The sequence below is a fragment of the Podarcis gaigeae genome (assembly GCF_964106915.1).
Source record: "Podarcis gaigeae genome assembly, chromosome: 10".
Taxonomy (NCBI): Eukaryota; Metazoa; Chordata; class Lepidosauria; order Squamata; family Lacertidae; genus Podarcis; species Podarcis gaigeae.
This window is the reverse complement of record NC_139686.1, coordinates 14813853-14839079: the sequence shown is the minus strand read 5'-3', so window position 1 is coordinate 14839079 and position 25227 is coordinate 14813853. Positions and strand designations below refer to the sequence as shown.

The 25227-nt window shown below is 42.2% G+C and overlaps 1 protein-coding gene across 1 annotated transcript in view; it reads right to left on the bottom strand.

The window, feature by feature from the left end:
• PLCZ1 (phospholipase C zeta 1) overlaps window positions 1–25227 on the bottom strand; it is a 47657-nt gene that overhangs the window by 11095 nt on the left and 11335 nt on the right. Inside the window, exons 4-9 of the mRNA XM_083700327.1 lie at window positions 22515–22716; window positions 21040–21184; window positions 17313–17465; window positions 14194–14415; window positions 12737–12893; window positions 10760–10876 (exon numbers count right to left, since the gene is read on the bottom strand). Coding sequence (XP_083556453.1) covers window positions 10760–10876; window positions 12737–12893; window positions 14194–14415; window positions 17313–17465; window positions 21040–21184; window positions 22515–22716 — 996 coding nt within the window. The remainder of the gene's footprint in view (window positions 1–10759; window positions 10877–12736; window positions 12894–14193; window positions 14416–17312; window positions 17466–21039; window positions 21185–22514; window positions 22717–25227) is intronic.

The following is a 25227-nucleotide window of genomic DNA, read 5'->3' as shown; positions in this document are numbered from 1 at the left end:
GTAAATTCATCCAATGCTTTTTGTTTTGCAAACCCAGGTATATTGCAAGGCTGTGGGTGAAATTTTACTGCGGTGCAGTAACAAGGCTGCAACTTTTATTGGCAGCCGTGCCTTAGCAGTTTGGCTTCACATATGGCAAGGATCAATTCATCACCTAGCTCATCTATTGTATGATGTGAAAGCCCCACCCTTGGTCCATGTGCTGGGTAGTTAATACACATTTTGCTGCTGCTTCTTCTTCTTCTTCTTCTTCTTCTTCTTTTTTATGTTAGCTTCTTTTTAAAAAATGCCTTGTAGTTTTACTGCCTCCAGAGGTCCTCCCCACCCCCAGATGTATGAAATGGAAGGCAGCGCTGATTTGTTTGTTCAAACACTCATTTTTGCCTTCATAAACCAGTATGTGCAAACTCCATCTATAATAATTTTTCTGCTTATTGCGGGCAGCAGTGCTCCAAAAATATGACCAATCTTTCAAAATTATGGAAGAGTGGCAGCCATACCTCTCTGGAATTCCCAGTTATTAAAATTCTCTGCATGTCTCTAGTGTGTGGAATTGCAACAGATGAACAAGAGCGATGTCGGCTGCAATCCTAAACACACTTACTAAGGAGTAAGCTTTGTTTGTTTGTTTTAGAGGATTTGAAATATTCAAGGCAAACCCTCCCAAGGCAGGTTACAAAGATAATTAGCTGCATATGCATAGCAGGAACATGATGCTTCCAAATAATTTATAGAACAGCCCAGCTGCAATTATTCCAGCCCAGGTCCTCAATGACAATCTTTTTACCCATCCACTCATAATCTCTCCAGTCCTGCCTATCCCCAGAAGTTGTTTCCAGCTATCAGGCATTGGCCCACACTGGTTCCACTTCTCTGGTAAGCGTGGTCCAGTGCCTCAGTTAGTGGAAGTTTTGTTCTAATGATGAAAAGATTTGGGGATTTGGGTGGGAATGGCTAGACCACCTTTCTGTTTTCCAAAACCTTTGAGGTCTACATAACATTAGCGATGGGGAGGAAATTAGATTCAGTTCGCATGTATAGTGGTACCTCAGGTTACATACGCTTCACGTTACATACGCTTCAGGTTACAGACTCTGCTAACCCAGAAATAGTGCTTCAAGTTAAGAACTTCGCTTCAGGATGAGAACAGAAATTGTGCTCCGGCGGCGTGGCAGCAGCAGGAGGCCCCATTAGCTAAAGTGGTGCTTCAGGTTAAGAACAGTTTCAGGTTAAGAACGGACCTCCGGAACGAATTAAGTACTTAACCCGAGGTACCACTGTAAAGGCAAATGTACCTAATCAACACTTTCTGAAACAATATGCAAACTGAAAGACAGCCGTCCATTGAAATTTCCCTGAAATTTGCAATGTATTATTCTTATTTTATTATTATTTATTCACATAAAATATCAAATACATAAAATCAAAACAAAACCAACAACCCAAGCAGACCCCCACCCCAAAAAAAAGAGGCAGCATTTTTTAAAAAGGATGTAGATCAAATCAGGCAAAGGCCTAGTTGAAAAGGAACATTTTTGCCTGGCTCCTAAAGGTGTATAGTGAAGGCAACAGGTGAACTTCCCTGGGGAGAGCATTCCACAGACAGGGAGCCACTGCAGATAAGGCCCGTTCTTGTGCTGCCACCCTCCAGACCTCTCACGGAGGAGGCACACGAAGAAGGGCCTCAGAAGATGATCCCAAGGTCCAGGTAGGTTCATATGGGAAGAGACAGTCCTTGAGGTATTGTGGTCCTGAGCCATTTAAGGCTTTATAGGTCAAAACCAGCATTTTGAATTGGGCATGTATTGAATGTAGTTTTCTAGCCAATGGTGTGTACAAAAATGCATACTATACTAAGAGAAAGGGTCCATAAACTGCACACACACACATTCACCTATACACACATGCACTAGGGGCTGTGCCCCTGCTTATCTTACTGGCAAATCCAGCCTACCCCACTCCTCTTAAACCTTGCCAATCTCTCAATCCCCTAACCTTACAACATGACAATGCCCCCTTCCTCTAACGGATCACCAACCCCACCCCTATTACACCTCTCTCCTTAAATTGTGGTAGCAGCAAGTGTTGCTCTGCCACAATCCCAACAGCACAGGTAACACTTGGCATTAGCTGTGTGGCCACAGGCTAAGGGACCAGTGGCATCACTAATACGTCGCCAGCCTCAGATGCTCTGATGTGGAAGAGGACCTTGCAAACATTGGCCTCAAACAGCTGTCTGCTTTATGGCTTCGTGGAAAATCTACTGATCCAACATGCTGAGACACATTTATTCACAGGGTGCAGTTCCTTAGTCTGGAGGTAAATTTCATTTAAAAAAACACACCTCATACTTCAATTAAAACAGTAAAAAAGTAAGTTTTAAAAAATCCATTTACCTAGGTGCATGTACATAAAAATAAATATATTCCATGTGCTATATAGCAGGACTTTATGAATTTGTACTTTTCAATCAAACTGAAGGGTTAGTTTGGTACCTGCACACCAATGAATTCTGCAGCTTCCAATTTTCTGTATGGATTTTAGAGTTCCATTCAGAGTGGAGATCCCACAGAAATGGAACCACAGTCCATAGCAGAGAACGGCCATAGCTCACTGGTAGAGCATCTTGCTTTGCATGCAGAAGGTCCCAAGCTCAATCAAAGAGGGCTGGGAAACAACCCAGACTGAAACCCTAGGTAAAAAGGTAAAGGGCCGACTCAATCTCGCTTTATTGGCCGAGGGAGCCGGCGTACAGCTTCCGGGTCATGTGGCCAGCATGACTAAGATGCTTCTGGCAAACCAGAGCAGCACACGGAAATGCTGTTTACCTTCCTGCTGGAGTGGTACCTATTTATCTACTTGCACTTCGTGCTTTCAAACTGTTAGGTTGGCAGGAGCAGGGACCAAGCAATGGGAGCTCACCCCGTCGCAGGGATTCGAACCGCCGACCTTCTGATCGGCAAGTCCTAGGCTCTGTGGTTTAGCCCACAGCACCACCTACGTCCCGAAACCCAAGTAGTCACAGCTATTAAGTGTAGACTAGAGGTGGGGAACACGTGGCCCCCCAGATTTTGCAGGACTACAATCCCATCCTCCATGGCCATTGACAATGCTAGCTGGGAAGGAAGAGAGTTGACAATTCTGAGCTAGATGGAGCAATGGTCTCCGTATAGGATGTTCTGTGAGGTCTAGTCATGCCAAAACACTGGGGGAAAGCCTACCTGGAACTCTTGAGTGCCTTTCAGATGTAATTCCCTTGTGCTATGAGGTTTGAAGGAGCTGTAAGAAAACTACAAGCTGCACAGAAAAGACTGCATTCTCTCAGAAGCTTCTAGCATGTTTATTCAACCACACAGGGACAAATCTGGTAGCAGGGTTGGTGGAACCCTTACCGTGCAGGCTGAGAAACTGCTCAGGTGCTTCTATGTCATTGTATGCACCAATGCAGAGCTTTTCTCAGCCTGAACTCACTGGAAGTCAGTTCCAGCACCTTTCAGGTGGGTGCCATTGCCATTCTAAGAGAACGAGGGAGGTGTTCATAGTAAGCCCTGGCACCTCTTTTTCTAGAAAACTCGTGCTGCACCAATGCCATAATAAACATGAAAGTGCCTGTTTATAATTAATTTGGACAGCATTGGTTTCTGAATTAACTATTCTGCAGCACCCCTAATAAATTTAAATTATGAATTAATTACAAAGCAGAGCTGACAGATCCCACTCACCCTTCAGCGGCTGTTCAGTGTCGAATGAAAGAGAGAGAGAAAAAAGATCTGCTCTTCTAATTTAATGATAAGTAGTAAAACCTAATTATAGTAAAAACAACAACACCTGTACTGAAAATATGCTTGACAATCTATGTAAGTTATGTGAAAATGCACCATTCTGTAGTCTAAACATTTTGAATTGCTATCCAAGCCCTCCTTGCAGTTTAATCATAAAGCACTGGTCTTTATCTTGAACACAAAACTGTCAGAATTTCCTTTTCTCAGAAGCTCAAAACACTTTCCGTTGTTTTGCTGCTGCAGTTTTGGAAATAAAACAGCACACTGCCTGGAACAGGATATTATAATTCATGGGGAAAAGACAGCACAGTTATCACTGGCATGAAGTAAAATCTTCCCTTCTCTAGGACTGTGGTGCTCCTCATATTGAAAATTCACTAGTCAGCCTAGCAAAGCACAAACATGACACACATAAAATAGATAAATGATTTTGGGTTTTTAAAAAATCAAAGGAACTTGATTGTTTGCCTGAGAGAAATACCGACCCAAAGAGGCACAAGTCATGTTTAAGAGTAATTCAGAAGAGGCTTATTCTCTCTTCCTATGAGATAAATGTAGAGCTACTGACTGCATGCTGTCAACTTCACATTTTATATCTGAGGAAGAAATGTCTGAATTTTAGAGTCCTTGGTTTGTTATGCTGTGTGGGGTGTGGATCCTTCTTGGTGTCACTGTTTTGAGTTCTGGATTCTGAACTGGCATCCTTACAGGCTGATCTATAACTGATATTTCCGGACTCACTGGAAATTCAGAATTCCCAAAACAACATGCAAACAAAAATGCAGCTATTTTTCAAAATTTGCACTTCTACAAAATTTGCTGCCCTGTGTACAAACATGTGAATATTAGGCGAAAGTGTGCATTGAAAATGCATATATTTGTGAAAACAGCATTATTTAGAACTTTAGAGAGATAGGAAACGGAGAGAAATAAAAAAGAGGTGTAGATAAGCCCCTGGTCAGTTTGTGCTGGTCTACTGCATTTCCAAATATGTGTACAAACAGTGGTGCTGTCAAGGGAGGTCTTTGAGGCAGATTTCCAGGGGCCCTGCTCAGCAGAATAAGCAGAAGCAGGGCAGGCTAACTGCTTACTGAAGTAAATGAAGTAATACACATCAGCATCTAACGAGGGCACTTAAAATGCCCAATTTCATCGCTGCATATTAATGGTCAAATCAGGAGTACAGGAAGCACTCGGTCCATCTAGATCAGGATTGTCCACACCAGGTGTGGGAAATCTTTGGCCCTCCAAATGTCTCTGAGCTATGCTTCCCAACAGCACAAGCAAGTATGGCCAGCTGTGGTTCAGCAACATCTGGAGAGCCAAAGGTCCCCCCCACACACACACCTAGCCTGCCCTGAGTGGCAGAGGCTCTCCAGGGTTCAACATGGGAACATTCGCAGTACTGCATGGAGATGCTGGGGTTTGAATCAGGGGCCTTCTGGGTGCAAATCAGAGGTTTCTGCTACTGAGCTATGGCCCTTCCCTAGACACGCAAGGAATTTAGCCCCATTGAACAGCGTGGGACTCACTTTCAAGTAAACCTGCATAGGGAATGTATTGTCATCATTAACTTTCAACGTAACTGTTATAGGTAAGAATGATGGTGGGTGCGGGGAGGGAAGATCTCAGATGAGGCATATGGAAGGGCATATGCTTTGTGAGATTTGGCAGAAATTATGTAAGCAGCCGCAGTGTCAAGAAAAGTTTGGACTAATTACATTTTATAGCTATAAAGTCATTTTCATCTGCAAAGTTAAAGGTCTCGGTTACTTTAATGATTTTAATTACATTCATTTTTCCCGTTTAACTGCAAATGTTGGTGCCTCCGCTGCAAAAGCATTTTTAAAGTTATTATAAATCATTCATTGCCATTTCCCAATTACACCTGAAAACGCATTTCCACCAGGATCCTTTGTATATGGGGGTAGGAGAGGAATATCTGTGGGGTGGGGGGGACTGCTCATTAAAAGAAATCTAAGCTGGGGTTTTACTGAAATGGGCAAATCAATCTGATATTCACACTTTGGCCTAAAAGAACTTCCTGAAAGAGACCGGGGAGGTGTTTTTAATATCATCTAAAATGCATTGTGTTTTTGACAGCACACTGCCTTTAGTCAGCTTCATTATTCCCTGTTGCCAAAGTAGGCCTTTAATACATTAATTAAGGAAATATGATAGCAAAACCCTTAAGATTGTCAGGAAGACTCAAGGGGAAGTTTAATACCTGAAATCATTTTGGTTCCTTATTAATTACCTAGACTGGATTTCAAGATCACTGTGTCCTCTAAAAAGTCTGTAGCATACACACACACACAGAGAGAGAGAGAGAGAGAGTGAGGGGGGGGGAGTATTTGATCCCCTGCCAAATTTGCCTGTTTGCTCTCTGATGAAGAAACGACCAGTCCATAATTTTAATGGTAGGTTTACTATAGCTGTGAGAGACAGAATAACATCAGGAAAAACCCCAGAAACCCAGAAGACAAAAGTCAGAGATAGATGTGCATTATAATGAGTGAAATAAGTATTTGATCCCTTTGCAAAAGATGACTTAGTACTTGGTGGCAAAACCCTTGTTGGCAATTACAGAGGACAGAGGTTTCTTGTAGGTGTCCACCAGGTTTGCACATATCTCAGGAGGTATTTTGTCCCACTCCTCTTTGCAGATCCTCTCCAAGTCAGTAAGATTTTGAGGCTGATGTGTAGCTACTCGAACCTTCAGCTCCCTCCACAGATTTTCGATGGGATTAAGGTCTGGAGACTGGCAAAGCCACTCTAGGATCTTAATGTCCTTCTTCGTGAGCCACTCCTTTGTTGCCTTGGCCGTGTGTTTTGGGTCATTGTCATGCTGGAATACCCATCCTCAGCCCATTTTTAATGCCCCGGCTGAGGGAAGGAGGTGCTCACCCAAGATTTGACGATACATGGTCCCGTTCATCGTCCCTTTGATGCGGTGAAGGTGTCCTGTCCCCTTAGCAGAAAAACACCCCCAAAGCATAATATGTCCCCCTCCATGTTTGATGGTGGGGATGGTGTTCTTGGGGTCGTAGGCAGCATTCCTCCTTCTCCAAACATGGCAAGCTGAGTTGATGCCAAAGAGCTCAATTTTGGTCTCATCTGACCACAACACTTTCACCCACTTCTCCTCTGAGTCATTCAGATGTGCATTGGCAAACTGCAGACATGTGCCGTCTTGAGTAAGGGGACCTTGTGGGCTCTGCAAGATCTCATTCTTTCACGGCATAGTGTGTTACCAATTGTTTTCATGGTGACTATGGTCCCAGCTGCCCTGAGATCATTGACAAGTTCCCCTCATGCAGTTCTGGGCTGCTTCATCACCGTTCTCATGATCATTGCAACTCCACGAGATGAGATCTTGCATGGAGCCCCAGACCAAGGGAAGGTGACAGTTATTTTGTGTTTCTTCCATTGTGAATTATTGCACCAACTGTTGTCACCTTCTCACCAAGCTGCTTGGCAATAGTCTTTAGCCCAGTCCAGCCTTGTGCAGGTCTACAATCTTATCCCTGACATCCTTGGACAGCTCTTTGATCTTAGTCATGGTGGTTAGTTTGGAATCTGCTGGATTGCTTCTGTCGACAGGTGTCTTTTGTACAGGTACTGTAACAAGCTGGGATTACAGGGGAACCTTCAGCCTTCCAGATATTATGGACATAGGAAACTGTCTTATACAGAGTCAGACCACTGGTCCATCTGGTTCAGTATTGACTATGCTGACCACTATCAGCTCTCCACGATTTCAAGCAGGGGATAATCCCAACTCTACCAGAAGAGGCTGGGATTGAACGTGAGACCTTCTGCATGCAAAGCAGATGCTCTACCACTGAGCCACAGCCCTTCCTGTTGCTGAACTACGTGCCCTCAATCCCAGGCAGAATGGAAGGAAGTTGGCCAGCAACATCTAGAGAGTCAAAGGTTCCCCACACCTGCTCTAACTGGAGACAGTGGACCAGGTTCTCTTCTGCAGCTTTACTAAGCAGCTGCAAAGATGATTGTGGATGCAATAAAATTCCAAGGCTGGGGACAATTTTGGCAACTAGTCCAACTCTAGCTCCAGCTCCACAGAGTTGGGGTCTTGGATTTATTTGGAAAACATTCTGAGAGCTTCCATTTCACACATTCTATCCAAGAAGACCCCAGGACTAGTCTGGGGCATCTGCATTCTCATGAGCTCAGCACCTAGACTTCTAATATTTTTAATGGGTAAGTATATAGGTAGTAATGATCAGGGGGAGGTAGAGTCTCACGCTCTCATTTTGAAATGTTGCCTCCTGACTGTGGGGTGTGAATGTTCAGACTGACTCTTTTAACAGTTAAATAAACAGAATATGTACGCCAAATGTTACACGGATGCTGCAAAAGATAATATCTAAGCTCATAATGCAGTCAGCGCCCGATTTGCATGGGTCATGCCTAAAACAGTCATGCCATATATCGCTCATGCTTAAAATGGTTGCTGCATGTAACTCCAATGTAACACTTTTACTCCAATGTTATTTTAAAAAACAAAAACACAACAAAGTAGACATTATATTATTTTAAGACTTCATTCAAAAAAGAACCAAACCGGAACCACAATGAAAATGGCTCTGCTTCCTCAGGCTTTGTTTTGGGGGGGAAGCAGCGCCAAAAAACATCATATACAAAATAAACACTTTAATCCATTCACATGCATAGTTTCAAGATTTAGTCTTGGAAAGAAAGGGTCGTGAACTTTTTGCTTTCCCAGACTCATATTCCTTGGGAATCCTCAGATTTATTTATTATCCCCACCCCTGCACAGGGAGTAAACACGTGCTTATAGAAACTGTGAAGCATGAGTTGATCATTTCAAAAGAATCATACTGATTCATGATTCTCTTTGCTTAAAAGGAAACCCAGACAGCCGAGGTAGGACCTGGTATACTGGACATCCTTCTAAATGTCCTGCTGGATTTCACAAGGCATATTTCAAGCTGACCTTATACCTAGTATAACTTCTCCGAGTCAGGGCCAAATAAGACACGACTCTCAGGTCCACAATTAGGATCTCATGTTGGGTGGTGGTGGTGGTTGTGTTTAAGTAGCCACAGTGAAGTTGTAGGGGTTTTGGACTGTGGGAGGGTAGGTCAAGCCTTTCCCCTCACACAATTTCCCTGATCAAAATTGCCCCTCCTGGAGCCGCACAACTTATTCGTATAATGTGGGTATCTTTAAGTTTCTCCATCAGGCCAATAATAACTTGGAGGGGGAGAAAAAGGTGCAGAAGAAAAGGGTTAACCCCACTCCCTTCAATATTGCAGTCCCAATCTGATTTCACTCACCCCATATCTGCCATTTTTAAAAAAGAAAGAAAAGAAATTTTGTGGGAGATCTCTCGTGACGCATCTAGTTATGCCCTCAGACCCACAGCTAAAATGAAGGTTTTCCCTCCTCTTAGGGCTTCTTTCCTCTAAAAATTGGCTGTAATTCTGCAAAGACTGGAATTTTTCCCATCCTGCCGATACCTCCCTCTTGTGTGTGTATGTGCTGTCTTAGAACTCACAGCCTGAACACTGGAAATAGGTAATATTGGGGAAGATCTTGTTGCTATAAGAGTTCCATGTGAAAGTCTGATCTTCCATGTCTGGCAATAGCTTATGGACTGGGCTGTTAACTGTTCATCTATAAACAGTTGGGATGCATTGCGCCGTTGCATGGATTAATATCTCTAACTTGATTTTGATAACATGATAAATACTTCAAAAATATTTGTTGGCATTAAATGACTATTTAGCATTGCTACAGTTGCACTATGGACGCAACCACACACACACACACACACCTGTGAGTAAATCCCATTGAACCCAGGCTTACTTCTACTTCTAGACATGCACTGCATTTGTGTGAAAAGTTCCCATTTCATTAATGCTAAGGCAATACCTCAAAAAGCATTTTGAATTCTACAACCTTTTTTTGTTATCTCTTACTGTGTCAGATAAATGCAATGCAGACAATAACACTTTATTTAAATAATCACCGTGCATTTTCCTCTAGTGCATATATCACTGCTTTTCATTTTACTTCATAAATAAAAGAAAATAATTGTATAGCTGTACTAACCCAGTTGTTTCCAACCTACACTGCAGTTGCGTGTGGGAGGCATACTAATTTTTGCTGAGTGTAAGGTTCTATTGTATATGTTTTGCTACATTAGAAGGCTTGTCTTTCAGGGGCCTTGCTATTCCCAAAAGTGTGATTTGATTCTACAATTTACCCATGCCAATTTCCTCACTGCACGCCATGTTCCTGTTTTCACATTTACGGATGCGGTAGCTAAATACTGCGTGTGAGATATCTGTCTGTGATCTGTCTCAATATCAGCAAATCTTCAGCTACAACAAATGTTAGCTACAACAAAGGAGGGGCGTAGATTTAGACAGACAGCTCAATACATGACTCACTCTTAGCTCTATACTGCAAAGCATGCAGCAAGACAGGAGTGGCTATAATGGGTGAAGAAGAAGGTGGGACCTGAAGTCAGGATAGTATGTAAAAGAGGCAACAGCAGAAACAGGTTCTCTCACCTACTCCATGGACAGCAAGCAAAGAAGAGCAAACGTCTACATGGGGAAAGCCAAAACACTTGCACTCTTTTACTGGAACTCAGGTGTCTCCAGTGATCTGACTGTAGCAGGAAGAGGCTGGGAATGTCTGGGCAATGCTTCTGAAGCTAGATACATAGACTAGTCCAGTGTCTTCATCAGCAGTTCACAATCCACAGAAATAACTCCACTGATTTGAATGGGAATTAAGCACCCTTTCTTTGCGTTGTATCCAAGGTGTGCAAGAGCAAAAGGTTGAAAAGGAATCCGTGCTGACAATCTTTCACAGGAGTGAAAAATTCTTGTAATGAAATGTCAAGCCTTGTGCCATACATAAGCAGGAAGACATGTTCTGAACGACAATAACAACGACGAGAACTTGAAATCACCTACCTATCTGACACCCAACGTTCCAGAATTCTTGAGGGTTATAATTGGAAGAGTTGGCCCGGGTTCCTTTTGGGTATATTCTTGTAAGAAATCTGACGGTATGCTGAACAAATTCATTAGCTACAAGACATTTTTAAATTCATGTTATTGGTACACAATAGCCTAACCGATTGAAAGCAATGGTTTGTTTAAAAAAATCTTTTTGAGTACATGTGCACATTTAAAATTTTCTGATGTGTATTGATGTGACCATTCATTTTCTCATAATCTGTTCCTTTACCTTAATTGTTAATGCCCTGGAAGGATGGGGTAGTACAAAGTCATTATCAAAAATCCATATATTTATTAGCTATACTTATATTAGCTATAAAAACATTCTTTATATAAATCAAATGGTGTGATCACTAAAAGTGAAGAAATTCTGATTGTCTCAAGTATATACAGAAGACAGTAATTTCTGGTAGTGGAGCACATGTGACTTGAAATTGGATGGATATTAGCCCTATATTTTATTTATCAGGGTCTTTAGGCACCAGGCAAAAACTTTCCTCTATAACCAGGCCTTTGGCCTTGAACTATCTGTCTGTCTTTTAGAAATGGGTGGAATGTTTATAATGTATTTCTTTTTCCTCTTGATTTTGATGCAACTATGGGGTGTTTGTTTGTTTTTGTTTGTTTGTTTGTTTGTTTGTTTGTTTGGCACTCTGGGTTGCCCTGGGCAAGACAGAGCAAAGAACAAATTCAATATGTAATAATAATTATGATAATGATAATACTGTGGCCCAATTATTTGTTATTCACTTATTTGACAGTGTTCTTAAACTAGCCACCATTTTGAAGAAAAAAAGCAGCCATGAAGCCCAATCTGGAACATCTTCCTGATGCAGATTAGGGGCTCGCACCCATTTCCTGCTGACCTCCCTCTCTATACCTGCTACTTGCCCCTGAAACAGCTGTTTACTGCAAAAGAAGGCACTCAGCAGCAAACAGCAGCCAGAGGGGGTAATTTTCAATAGGGAATGAGTGTGAGGCCCTGATCCAGATGAAGAGCAAGCTCTGAACAGGGAGCTCACAGCTGCTGACCCCCACCCCAAGTAAAATTCAAGCACCCATTGCCCCCAAAACGCATCAATAAAATAACATGCAGTTTGGCCTGTACCTGATATATTTCTGTTTCTGGGGACTTTACGTCCAACACAGTAGAAGCAGGTCTTATGGATCAAGAGACAGTCACAGACTCAAAGCTTACTGCATCCTACTTAGGCACAAATCACTTCCCACCCCCTTTTTCTGGTGTGGTGTTACATTTGATAATTCCTAGTCCTGATTAAAATGTACCTGGTTCAGTCTGGTCATGAACTTACTTTGGAAACCCTGATGAAAACAGTACTCTCTGTATCAACTGAGAAGAGTATTCAGGCTTATTTTAATCAGGGTTAGCAACAGATAAATTATGCCAAACCAGTTTAGAGAGTGAGTGGGCGTTTTTGTTCATTTGTTTGGGGGGTTTTTTGTCCCACCACTTCCCTCAGGAAAACCCACTGTTTACCACTCAGTCTAATCAAATGTCAATCCACGGAAAACCCAACTGACGTATTTTCTGAAGAGCAAGGCAAAAGGGAAGATACAGTCCTGCATTCCAGGCCAGGCTCAACTCTGCCTGGACTGGATCCAAGCAACACTGGACAGCGGAAGAAAACTGCAGTCACTTATCCGAGATTTCTTTTATTTTTATTTTTAAAAAAAACAAGAGAAAACCCTGCAAGCTTCCACTTACTGATATTTTTCTCTTTCCATATATTTTTGGCTTGGATGAAATGTAGCTAACAGCCAATCAACACAAACCTTTAGCCACTCAACTCATGCAGAGCGCTGAATCAACGCTCAAAACATCTCACTGCCTGCCAGCTGGTGACAAGCTGCCTCATAAAGTTTATTGACAGTTCAGAAGGCTTAAGCAAGAGAAAACAGCAACATTACCTGCGAGTTTTGCCAGCTTTCGGGCTTTTAGCTCACCAATTGAATTGTTTTCATAAAAAAACTGCTTTTCTCTGGAGTCTTCAAAGCTTACAAACTTCCGAGATTTGGTATAAATCACAAGTTCTGACAGTGCCAAGGCAATCTTTATTTTCTTCATCTATAAATAATATGGGAGATGACTGAAGGTTTGTTAATATATTTTTTTAAAGATACTATCTCAGTTTCAACTGAGATGTCAATTTCTGTTGAAAGCACACCAGGAAAGGGGTTCTATTCAACGTCAATCACACTCTGAGTTAAACTCATTAAAATTAAATAACGAAACAAAACTAGGTCCATTAATTTCAATAGGTCTACTCTGAGTAGAATTCAGTTGGCTGCAACTCATAGTCAAATCACTATTCATATATGTTTTCTACCTTCATTGCTCAATGCAGCATACATGGATTCCCTTCTCTTTATCTTCACAACAACCCTAAGAAGTAGTCTAGACTGAAAGATAGTGACTTAGCCTAGCCAACTTCATGAGTATAAACATGTTTTCCCAATCCCATTCTGAAGGTGCATGCACACCACAGGTGCCAACTCCCTGGGGCCCTGGGTGCCTGAGCACCCACAAAGTTCCTCATGAAGGGGCCGGGCACCCATGAATTTTGGTACCAGGACCATGCACACTGCATGGCACCCACAGCCACAGGCACCCACAGTCACAACCATGTTGGCATTCCTGATACACACTATACATTTTAAAGCACATTTCCCCTCGACAAGAATCCTAGGGACTATCGTCTGCTAAGGGTGCTGAGTACTGCAGTTCTGCTAGAGGTAAACTACTATTCTCAGGATTTTTAGGGGTGGGGGGATGTTCTTTAAATATATGGTGTCTAACTACTATACCGCACTAAAGATCTGTAAAACAAGATTTGCATCCTTTCTGTGTAACACTTAATGGTTAAACTATACAATATGGAACATACTGATTAAGGCTGCAGACAGTTGTTTGCAGGAAGTGCAGGTAGTTGGCAGGAGATACTGTTTCACAAAACAGGGGCAACCACACTGAAAGCCCTGCTCCGAGTTACTGTAGAGCAGGCATCCACTAGCTTCAGAACTTAAGGAGAAGCTCCCCTGCAGAACACACTGACCTACTGGAAATAGGAGAAGGCAGTCTCTCAAATAACCTTTGCATGTGCTGCAAAGACCTTATATATTAGCACCAAAGCTTTGAACTTGGCTCAGTAGCAAATTGGCAGCCAGAGCAAATCCAACAAGAAGGTGTTTTGTGATGGTGTTACACTAGCTGCAGCCTCAGGACCAAAGGGCAGCCCTACACAGAGCACATTGCAGAAATTTTAGAGCAGTGAAAAAGATGTCATAAAGAGGAGGGAGGGCTAGTGTGTTTGCTTTCTCGTAGGTTTTAAACCCAGGATCTAACTAGACATGACTTCAGGTCATACCTTTTGTTTTTTCCGAGGTGGAGCTGAGCCCTTCCAGCGTGCCCTTCTCTTTTTCAGCAGCGGTTGCTTTGGGTGCGAAGGGTTGTCGTCCAGCTCCTCATCACTTGTTTCTTCCTCTTCAAATTCTCCTGTCTGACCATGGCTATCCGTGCCCTTCCTTGCAAGTGTTTCTTCAAGTGTCCCAATTTTCTTATTTTTAATCATTATTTTGAATTTCAGTGACTGTGATAAGAAAGCAATAAGTATTAAGAATCATAAATAACACAAGAAGGAAGAAGAAAAAGTAATAAAAATGGAAGACAGTGATTCAGAACGTGTGGGCCTCCAGGAAATGTTGCTCCAAGTCCCATCAGTCCCAGCCAATGGTCAGGGCAATGGGAGACAACATCCAAGAACCTCTGGAGACTCATGGGTTCCTATTTTGCCGTTAGCCCAAAGCTGTGCCTAACACATGACTAGCTGTTCACTGGCACTACTTGCTGTGCTATTGATGTGTTTGCTTTGTTTGTTGCTTTTCCTCACATGTTAAACTCAGAGGTTGCCTGAGTTTGAGCCAGGTGATACCAAGCAAGCATTATCATCTTGATCAAATGAATCCTGATGGTATTTTTCACATTTCTAGTGAAAATTTAGCTTGAATGAGGTATGAAATAGGAAGAAAAGACACACAGACAAAAGAGCACATTTCGAGTTTCCATAGCACAGGAGAAAAGAAAGGGCAGGTACTCTGATTTTACAATAACTGAAATTCCAGCCCCCTCCAAAGTCCTCATACCTCCTGAATCAATTTACAGCAAATCTTTTGAGTTCTGCAGTGCATTTAAAGTTATTTATATCCCTTTCCACCTGAAATCAAGAAACGTGAACAGTACTTGCAAGATGGCATTATTTCCCAAGAGTTCTGCTTTATATCTGTAATTCTCTCCTGATCCATTTGTTCCTTTTTTGCAATTAAGAACAGTACTGCTGAGCATCTGTATGATTAAATTCTCCTCATAAAAAGTATTACACTGTACTCCCGTGTAGGTTTTAATGGTGCACCATAGCTGAAAGAGATGGCTTTAACCCATTTCTTCTCCTTTTTTTTTTTAATAAAAAAAAAACACCCAATTGCCAAAGTTGCATGTTTAAACTCTTGTGCTGATCAGGTTGCTGTAAACATGCAATGGCAGCCTGAGCACCACATTTCCTTGTGGACAACCTTCGGGGGAGGGGGGACATGCTCACCGTGGTGGGTGGGGTCAAAGGCAAAATTGTGGAGCAACAGACGTGACTCTCGCTTTTCTACAATAGCCTATGTTCCAGCCATGCAAAATTCAGAGCTGTCAGCCCACACACCTCCCCACACTCAACTGTTTATCTAGGCAAGCAAATAGCACTACAGGCAACTCCCCATTTATGCGGCGGTTGCATTCCAAGGTACCATGTGCGACCGTGAGACGCCCGTCAAGTCTGCCCTCCCACTGTTCCGCCCTCTTTTGGTGCAAAAAAAAGGCACGTAGTCATGCGCATCCTGGACACACACAAATGGGGAGTTGCCTCTATTACAGTCCAAGGACACATTCCAGCAAAAGAAGAAGAAGAAGAAGAGTTTAGATTTGATATCCCACCTTTCACTCCCTTTAAGGAGTCTCAAAGCAGCTAACATTCTCCTTTCCCTTCCTCCCCCACAACAAATACTCTGTGAGGTGAGTGGGGCTGAGAGACTTCAGAGAAGTGTGACTGGCCCAAGGTCACCCAGCAGCTGCATGTGGAGGAGCGGAGACGCGAACCCGGTTCCCCAGATTACGAGACTACCGCTCTTAACCACTACACCACACTGGCTCTTGAAGCAGTGGAAGAGGGCACAGAGTGGGGAAGTGAGGGATGTAGCCCAATGAGAACCCTAGGGGCCAAAGAGAGAGGTCTGGAGGGCAACAGCATTCAGCACCTGGGCCTGTGGTTGCTCACTCCTGGTTTAAAATTAGAACGTATTTGCTAACAGTGGACAAATCTCCAAATAAAAAACTGGGACTGTGCAAATAAAACTATTCAAATATGTACCTTTCAAATTCACATGGCCTGGGATCCTTTCCGCACATTATTGCTACAGGAAACTCACCATCTGTGTGACTTCAGCACATGTGCGATCACCAAAGTGATCACCATTTTCAGCGCCAGAAAGGGGCAGAACGGGGTGGGCTTTCGCGCACACTGCCAACTCATGTGGTTCATGGGCTGTCACTCGGATAAGGGGGATGTTGAGTGGATGCCACAAATAGTTTAGAGACACAAGGAGCTTCAAATCCACATTAAACTCTGGTGCAGACAAGCCCTTTAAACTTGGGCTTAAAAGGCTGGGACAAAAGTGTCGATCTTTATCACTCAATTGTTGTGCTCCATCCCGGCTTTTCCAAACGCCATCCCTTGAAGCTGCCATGGGGAAAAGTTGCTAGGATAGTGCATGAAGTCATTGGCCCCCTTCTTTTGTCCTGATTCATAGCTGTGGAGACACAGACAACAGCTTGCAGCCAAGTAGCTTTCATGGCAAGCAATGTTTGTCAACCTCAAGTAAGTACAGTTGCCTATCTGGTGTTTTCATTCAAGAACTCTGGAATGAAGATGTAGGATGGGAGGAAAAACATGTGCAAACTCCCAGAATGCATATTTTAAAATCTGCTTTGAAAAGCAAATGAGGGATATGGAGCTCAGATTGTGAGACTTTTAATGCATTCCACACAAGTACCTTTCTGACATGTTGCAGGCTTTTGTTTTGTTTTAGAATCACATAACTAAAATCGCATAACAAATATAAGGTGTGTTATCATCCTTAGGGTAATAATAAATCATGAATACATGCATTGGAAGGTTCAAGGGAATCTACAATGCATTGTATTTCCAATGTTTTGGTCTACACTTGAATTTTTTGACACGCATATTTTCTTCTTAATCTGGGGGGTGGCGTACTGGTGTTTTCCATTTGTACAATAACTCTATACCAAACAGACTGCATTCCAGGTGTAGTTAATTCTGCATATCTTAATGGGAGGAACATGATAAACTTCTTAGGAAATAACCATGCCAACTGCAGTGATTTCCTCCTTGTTATCTTTTATGAAAGAGCAACTCAGGTTTTTTACCTCAGGGGAAGGGAGCTCAGTTGGCATTATATCATCAATCGCAGATATAACCAACATGTCACCCAGGATATTTGTCAGATAATCTGCCATTACTTCCTGCTGTTTAGGGCTACAGTGATTCTCCAAAGACAGTATCAGAGGATAATCGGAGGCCTGGAAGTACAATTCAATGAATACTGTAATTCCCAGTTACACAAATATGAAAATATAAAACAAGAGAAAAGAATACTATGAGAAGCATGCACTGTTATCTGCAATAAAGATACAAAACAATACTGCGACATCTTATATCCCAGCTGATTTGTCTAGGCAGAAGCAACCACTCTCAAAGAAACGACAGTTCTCTTTTGTGCTACAGACCACACACAGGTGCTGTTCTGGGATTTGGGTATACATTTTACCTTACAGAACCAGTGGTGGTATTGTAATGTGTGTGCATCAGTGATAGGTTAAACTTCGAAGAGCTACTTCAGGCATATCCAAGAACTCAGTTTTCTGGCTATTCCCCTTTACGCAAGTAAGGCCAATGCCATATTATGAACAGATTTGCAGGGGCTGGGAGGTGAGGTGAGGGGACACACTCCTTTTCTAAAAGCAGTTTGTTGTATGGCATGGGGGGGAGATGCTCTTAAGAGAAGCAGACACTCTAAGTCCCTTGGGAACTAGCAGCATGGTTCTCTGGACCTTGGCTATAGGCATTTTCCCTCACCCCACAATATTCCTTCAAGCATTCTCAGGACTGTATTAATGTGGCGATTTCTCATATGAACTAGGATCATCCTGGATACAGCTACTGATTTATGCGATGCTGGCAGCTTCAAGCAAAGGGAACTGACCAAAAGTAGCTATACCCGTGGGAAAGCCCAAGAGACATTCCATGGGGAAATGTGTGTGAGAATTACGTGGAAACAAAACTGGCCATGAAACAGCCCTACAGCTACAAACCACAGCTTGTAAAGGATTTGGATATATGGTGAGTCATGTTCAGATTACTATACTGAAGTTTCATTGTTGCTGCAGTGGAGGCTGGTCCATTAGGGTGAATGAGTCACTTCCCCACCAACCTTACTCTGCTCTCAGAAAATCCCCACCTGTCTGATTCTCATTTGCAATTAAACCAGCTTTGCCATAGCTTTGCAAAACTTTGGCTCTGGTTCCACCTTCTGTTAGTCTCTTTACCTTCTGCCCTACCAATCGCAACAGGTACCAACCACCACTGTGTTGCTTTAGTTTATGGTGCCATCCAGACATATACAAAGAGAAAAGAGTATGTTAAGTATATACAAGATTTCCCTTAATAAATAAATGCCAGATATGTGCAAGAATTACTTTGGGGGGGGCTGTGCAATCTCCTTCAAAACCAACTGAACCAGATTGCCTTTTGATTTAAAATGCTGAAGATTTAAGACTGACAGGTGAAAGCCTCTTTCATTTTTGTCCTTGGCACCAGATGGAAATAGTTTATCTGCCACATTTCATCTTATCCTTTGTTGAAGGGAAAATACTCCGGATTATCCCATTTTCTCTTCATGAGAATTCTGTGAGGTAAGCTCGGATGAGAAATAGAACTTGCCTGTGGCCACAAAGTAAGCTTCCTGGCAGAGCAAGGCCATCTTCAAAAGACTGTGCAGGTATAAACCATGGAAAGAGTGCAGAACTATTAGTGCCACTCACACTGGCTGCACCTCCAAACTTCCCCAGATGACAATCCCATGGTTAGGTTTTCTTCTGGCCATATTATCCAGAGTTCAGACTGCCTTGCTTCTATATTGGTTGAAATTACAGCATATGCCAGATTCAAGGTTGCCCCAAAAGACCATTATTTGAAGCAAATTTCTAATAGGTCTGCGCAAAGCTGGGCCAGCCAATGTGAAATCCATATAATCAATTATAGACTGATTGTTGATGGTGTGCAAGATTGCAACCCCTATATTTGCAAAGTATTATAAATGAAGTTAAAGGGTGGGGCCTTCTGTTAGCTACTGTAGATCTCATATCCAAATATGTAATTCTCACCAATTTATTCAGGGAAATCCAATCATGGTCTTCCAGTTTTGTTTTGTTTTTAATTACAGGTTGATGCGTTGAGGAAGGTATGCACAGTTTTGAGATTTCAGACTATACCCACAACATATCTGGGTGGGAGATATACCAGGATACCTGCAAATCTAATGTTTGTATACTGTGGCCAAGGAGAGTTGGAAATATTGTTCATTATGTACTGTATTGCTCCCTGTTAAATTTTCCTAGGGTTAGTTTTTTAAAAAAGAATTTTCCAGTTTCTTTTTTTGAATAATAGGGAGAAAACCTGTCATTTGTTGATGGATGAGGATAAATTCATGACATAATAAGGTTTCTACTTTTACATTAGAAGCCCAGCTGATCAAGCAAAATTTCATTGTACAACATGGGGCCCCAAGTGCTGTTAAAGTGAATATTATTATTATTATTATTATTATTATTATTATTATTATTAAATGACCAATAGTTTTTCACAAATACATTTGACTGACTGGCACTATTAGTTGTGGGAGTGAATTTCATAGGTTAACTATTAGCAATGAGAGTTAATAAGTACCTCATTCTGCCTGTACTGAGTCTTTCAGCAGTCAGCTTCATTGGACATCCCTGAGTTTTAGTGTTTATTAGAGAGTGCCCTTTCTCTATCCACTTCTTGTCTCAGCTAAGCATGTGGCAAATCCCTCTTCTGACCTTACTACATTAAGTGGTAAAGTCAAGAGTGGCAAAGGTGGTGCAGATGATAGCGGCAGATCTGGCCAAAAAACACACAACCCACCCCCCACACCTACTGCACAGTTTATGTCCACACGTGTTTAACAAATGCCAGAAGGCTACTGACGTACTGGCTTTTTGCCCTCTGGTGACCTCTGCACTGCATCCCTGCTTCTAAGTGTTGCAACTTGTTTCATCTTGTGGGAATGGTTACGGAATGGGCCAAATCACCTTTAGGTCCTTTCCAATGCTTAGAATTCTCTAATTCATTTTCATTCACCTACCCACCCATAGCAAACATGGTCAAAACAGCAAAACCTGAAATGCACTATTTCTTAACATTATTAATTTTAAGACATTTCTACACCACCCGAAGCTAAAATTCAAAAAGCAAATATCATTAGCATATTTACAGTGCAATGCTATGGATGCCTACTCACAAGGAAGTCCCACTGAGCTCAGGGAGACTTCAATCATATGCAAAAGTGTGTTGCAGAGATGGGGAACCAGTAGCTCTCCAGATGTTGTTGGACTCTTGTCTCCCATTAGCCCTAGCCAGCATGGCCCATGGTCAGGGATGATGGGAACTGGAATTCAACAGCATCTAGTTCCCCAACTGTGGTGGATGCAATTATCAGCTTAATTTAAAAAAACAAAACAAAAAAAATTAACAATAGCAAGAGAACAACATAAAGATAAAATAAAACTCAGAAAACAATCAGAAGCAGCAATAAATAATTACCATCCATAAGCATGGCTGTCAACTTTTCCCTTTCCTATTCGGAATAAAGGAATTTCCAGCTATATCCATAAGAAAGAGCTTGGGCAAATATGAATCTTTTCACCTATAGCTCTGCACAGTCAGAGCCAGGCAAACATTCTTGGGAAAGTTCCATGAGTAGGGACACCATCACATACACTATCTATGGCCAAAACTCTGTACGCACCTTGGTCATTGTGCTCTGTTAACCGACCCCCAATTTGTCACACCTACCAAAAAGGCATACTTGCTGATCACCTGGATGACGGTCTTAAAGCTAATTTTGCTCGTTAATGTATGTCCATGATAAACAACAGGATCATTGTTTGGTCCATCCCAGCAGTCAATTTCTAAGCAGCGGCATCCTTTCATTAGAGCACTAGAAAGAAAGAAAGAAAGAAAGAAAGAAAGAAAGAAAGAGGGTTGCTGTGAGGATAATATGTAGAGTGGGAGATTCAGGTACCTCATCCTGGGCTCCTTGGAGGAAAGGTGGAATATATGTAATAAATAAAGGAACAAATCTCTGCAAATGCAAAATACCACCCCAGGTAGATGATCTGGCTAGCACCCTTCTCTCTGACAAAGGGTGCTTCCATATAGTTGCTAAATGGGCGATGGGTGCTCCTCATGCATGCAATTTTTTCACAGCATCTATATTTCGCAACATTGCTGGTATCTGCTTTGTCTTCCTCTGACTCCTCCTAAGAACCTTACACCATGAATAAAGCTACCCCACAACTCCCACTCCCGCTCAGCATCTAGTGGAGAGCCCCACAGGAACCATCACCTGAAGGATAAGATATGGATCCACGTAACTCACAGCAGCTTTTCAGAGAAAGCAGAGCTAGAGGCAACCCTTAGGCTGCCCAACTATGAAAGCTCAAAAGTGGGGCCAGGCAATGGTGGAAACTACATCCCTGGTTTGCTGCTCTGAGCATCTTTGCATCCAGTTAAGAATGAGGGAGAAAATTCTATACTGCTTTGCATTTAAAGTCGAATCTACCAAATTCACACTCCAACCCTTGTGGTGCAGTTCTCCCATCAAATGGAAAGCAAAAATGCATATACCAGGGGAAAGTGGGCAACAGTGAGTATATTAGTGAATGCAACATACTAAAATGTGTTGTATAAGAGGAAATTGCCTGCAAAAAAATGTTTAGTAGGCAAAACTGCATATAAAATTGTGTGTCTTAGGAGAGATATGCACTAAAATGCTGGTGATTTTTCATGAGGACTTTTTAAACACACACACACAAACTGATGTGGAAATGTGGAGAATTGATATTAAGATTGGCAAAATAAGAAATCGAGAAACTAAAATTGACAGATTTACCCACCCCTAAATCCATTTTCTGATATTCATTCCATAAGGAGCTGGCTGGGATCCTAATCTCCTACAACTAACATGCCCTCCTGCCAATACCCACATAGAGGTCTAGTTGGAAGAACATGTTAGTTATGTATGTATGTATGTATGTGTGTATGATCTGATTTCCATCATGCCTTTCTTCCTGAAAGAGCCCAGGGCAGCAAACACAGCAATGATTTAAAAAAAAACCCCAAAACTAAAGGCAATTTTAAAACATTCTTTAAAAATAAAAGTTTAAAAACATTCTCAACCAGCAATCTGGTGGGAAAACATGAGGCGCTGCTTCTCTGAATTACTTATTCTACCTGATAAACTACTATTTTAAAATGGGCACAAATACCTTGCATAACCCCACAGGTGACTTGGCCCTATTAGCTGGTCAGATATGAGGTAGGTGTTGTGCGAGGATGAAATAAAATATTCACACAGTGGACGGGTCATATCCTGGTAAACAGTTTTGTGCTCAGATTTAAATACCATGCATTCCTCAGATGTCATGTATCTTAGAAATCCTTCAAATGTCATCTGTGAATTTTTCTTTGCTGAAAGCCAGAATAATACAGGGAAAATAATTACTGTACATCTCTACTATGATTCCTTACAGAATTAAGCAAAATTTCAAACCATTTCAGATTAAATATGTTAATGCAACATGGAGCATGTGGGTGTCAAATCACATATAGAGGCTTTTGCTCTTATTTCAGGGATGAAGAATCCGTGGCCCACCAGATGTTGTTGAACTCCCAATTTGCACCATCCTAGACTACTAGACTTGCTGGCTGGGGCTGATGAAAAGTAGTCCAAGTTATCTCGAAAGAATATTGGAGAGATATGATTTTGCTCATTGTTATCCAGGATAACCACTGTAATGTGTGATATATAGGACTGCTTTTGAAGAGCACTTGGTAAATCCAATTGGAACACATTGCAGCAGCCAGTTTTCGGGTTGACTGAGAGAATGTAAGGGTAAAGAGACCCCTGACCATTAGGTCCAGCCGTGGCCGACTCTGGGGTTGCGGCGCTCATCTCACTTTATTGGCCGAGGGAGCCGGCGTACAGCTTCCGGGTCATGTGGCCAGCATGACTAAGCTGCTTCTGGCGAACCAGAGCAGTGCATGGAAAGGCTGTTTAGCTTCCTGCCGGAGTGGTACCCATTTATCTACTTGCACTTTGACATGCTTTCAAACTGCTAGGTTGGCAGGAGCAGGCACCGAGCAACAGGAGCTCACCCCGTCGCAGGGATCTGAACCGCCAACCTTTTGATCGGCAAGTCCTAGGCTCTGTGGTTTAACCCACAGCGCCACCCGCATATGCTATTAATCCATGCATATACACTGCGTGCATGTGTAACAAATAAACACGGTGCATGATCTTTGCAATCAACCCCAGTTGCCAGGGTGGCTCTGTTAAAGGTGCAAAGGTATATACTGGAATATTGTGGAAGACCACTGTGATTTCAAGGCATTTTAGGTGGGGCAAAACATGCCTGGAAACTCTCTGTGGCATCCTGAGGCTTTTAAGTGCTTAATCCTATTTCTATCTTGTTTTTCTATAAAATATAATACTCTAAAAGTTAGTTATACATCGAGATGGTACCATGTGGAAATTTTAATCTCTATATAAGTCTCAGCAGGATCCCACAGCAACATCTGTTGACTCACATTAAGCTCATGGTCCCCTAGGATCCCAGGATCCTTTTCATATGCACTGCTAGTAAGCAGGCATCCTCTATCTTATATTTGACTCATTGACTCAACTCAGTGTGATGCAACAGCAAGAAAAGACACCAGTTTTCCAAGTGTAGCCTGACCAAGGCAGAACAGAGTAGTACTATTACTTCCCTTGATCTAGATACAATACTTCTGTTGATGCAGCCTAGAATAGCATTAGCTTGATTGGGGGGGGGGGACCTCAAAGTGGCTAACAAAAAGATAAAACAATAAAATTGAGAAAAAATGTTTTGTGTTGCAAACTGCCCTGAGATCTTCAGGTGAAGGGCAATATACAAATTTAATAAATAAATAATAAAATTCATGACCATACTTTTAAACCATACAAAAAGTTCCATTCTCATGGATCATACAAGGACATTTGAGCTACTTTTATGGGTTGTAAAAAGTTTTGTCATTATTGTGTTTGGTATTCAAATTTGCATTTGAGGCTGGGGGTGTTTGTAGTGGGGGGGGGGAGAGAGAGAATTTGAACCTTTTAAGAGGTGCAAAAGGGAGGAGACAGCTTGGTGTTCACAGAGTTGCGAAGTGCTTAGCCATCTTTATTTCTACATAAAGTACATTTTATCTTTACTTCTGTTCTTCCCTTTGATCCCAATTACTTCCAAGACTCTCTTTCTTAGACTGCAAGCCCTTTGGGAAGAGAGAAACCATATTTTTCAAGGAGAAAGACTGTTCTGCATCTGAGCCCCTGGGAGAGGCAGGCTGTAGCTAATTAAATAACAACCCAATTATTTGCTATACTACAAAGTGGGAGAGGATAGGATTGGGCTGTTAGGCTCTTAGAAGCCGTGTAAGAAGGCAAGCCATCCCCTTGCGCCAGTGCTGAAAGCAAAACATGCATCTAAACTGTTCCAAACTTTCAGGAACATGTCCTTCCCAGCACCACTGTGTTATAGGAACCCGGTTTTGTTTTCCAGCACTGCTGGTCACAGGGGCCAGTAAGACAGATGCAAAATTAATATTCACCAAATATGTAGCTACATAATTATGAGTGCAAGACCAAGTCTTACTGGGGACAGAGGTTATTGCCTAACACAACTTGAAACATGGGGGGGGGGGTTTACAACCAGTGCCAATAGGGGATTATTTTCCTAAGACTCCTACTTGCCCGGGGGCGGGGGCTGTACGTCACAATGTGGGGGTGTGAACAGGTAAGTCTCCCCTCCTTGTGGACAGCCTTCCCAGTAAGAATTGTGCTGCGTGTCTGTCTTGAGAGACAATGGAAGAGAGCGCCATGGGGAGGGGGTGTAAAATCAAACCATTGGAGAGTTACAGTGCTTGCTGTACACAAAGTGGGAGAGACATGTTTTATTGGAGGTA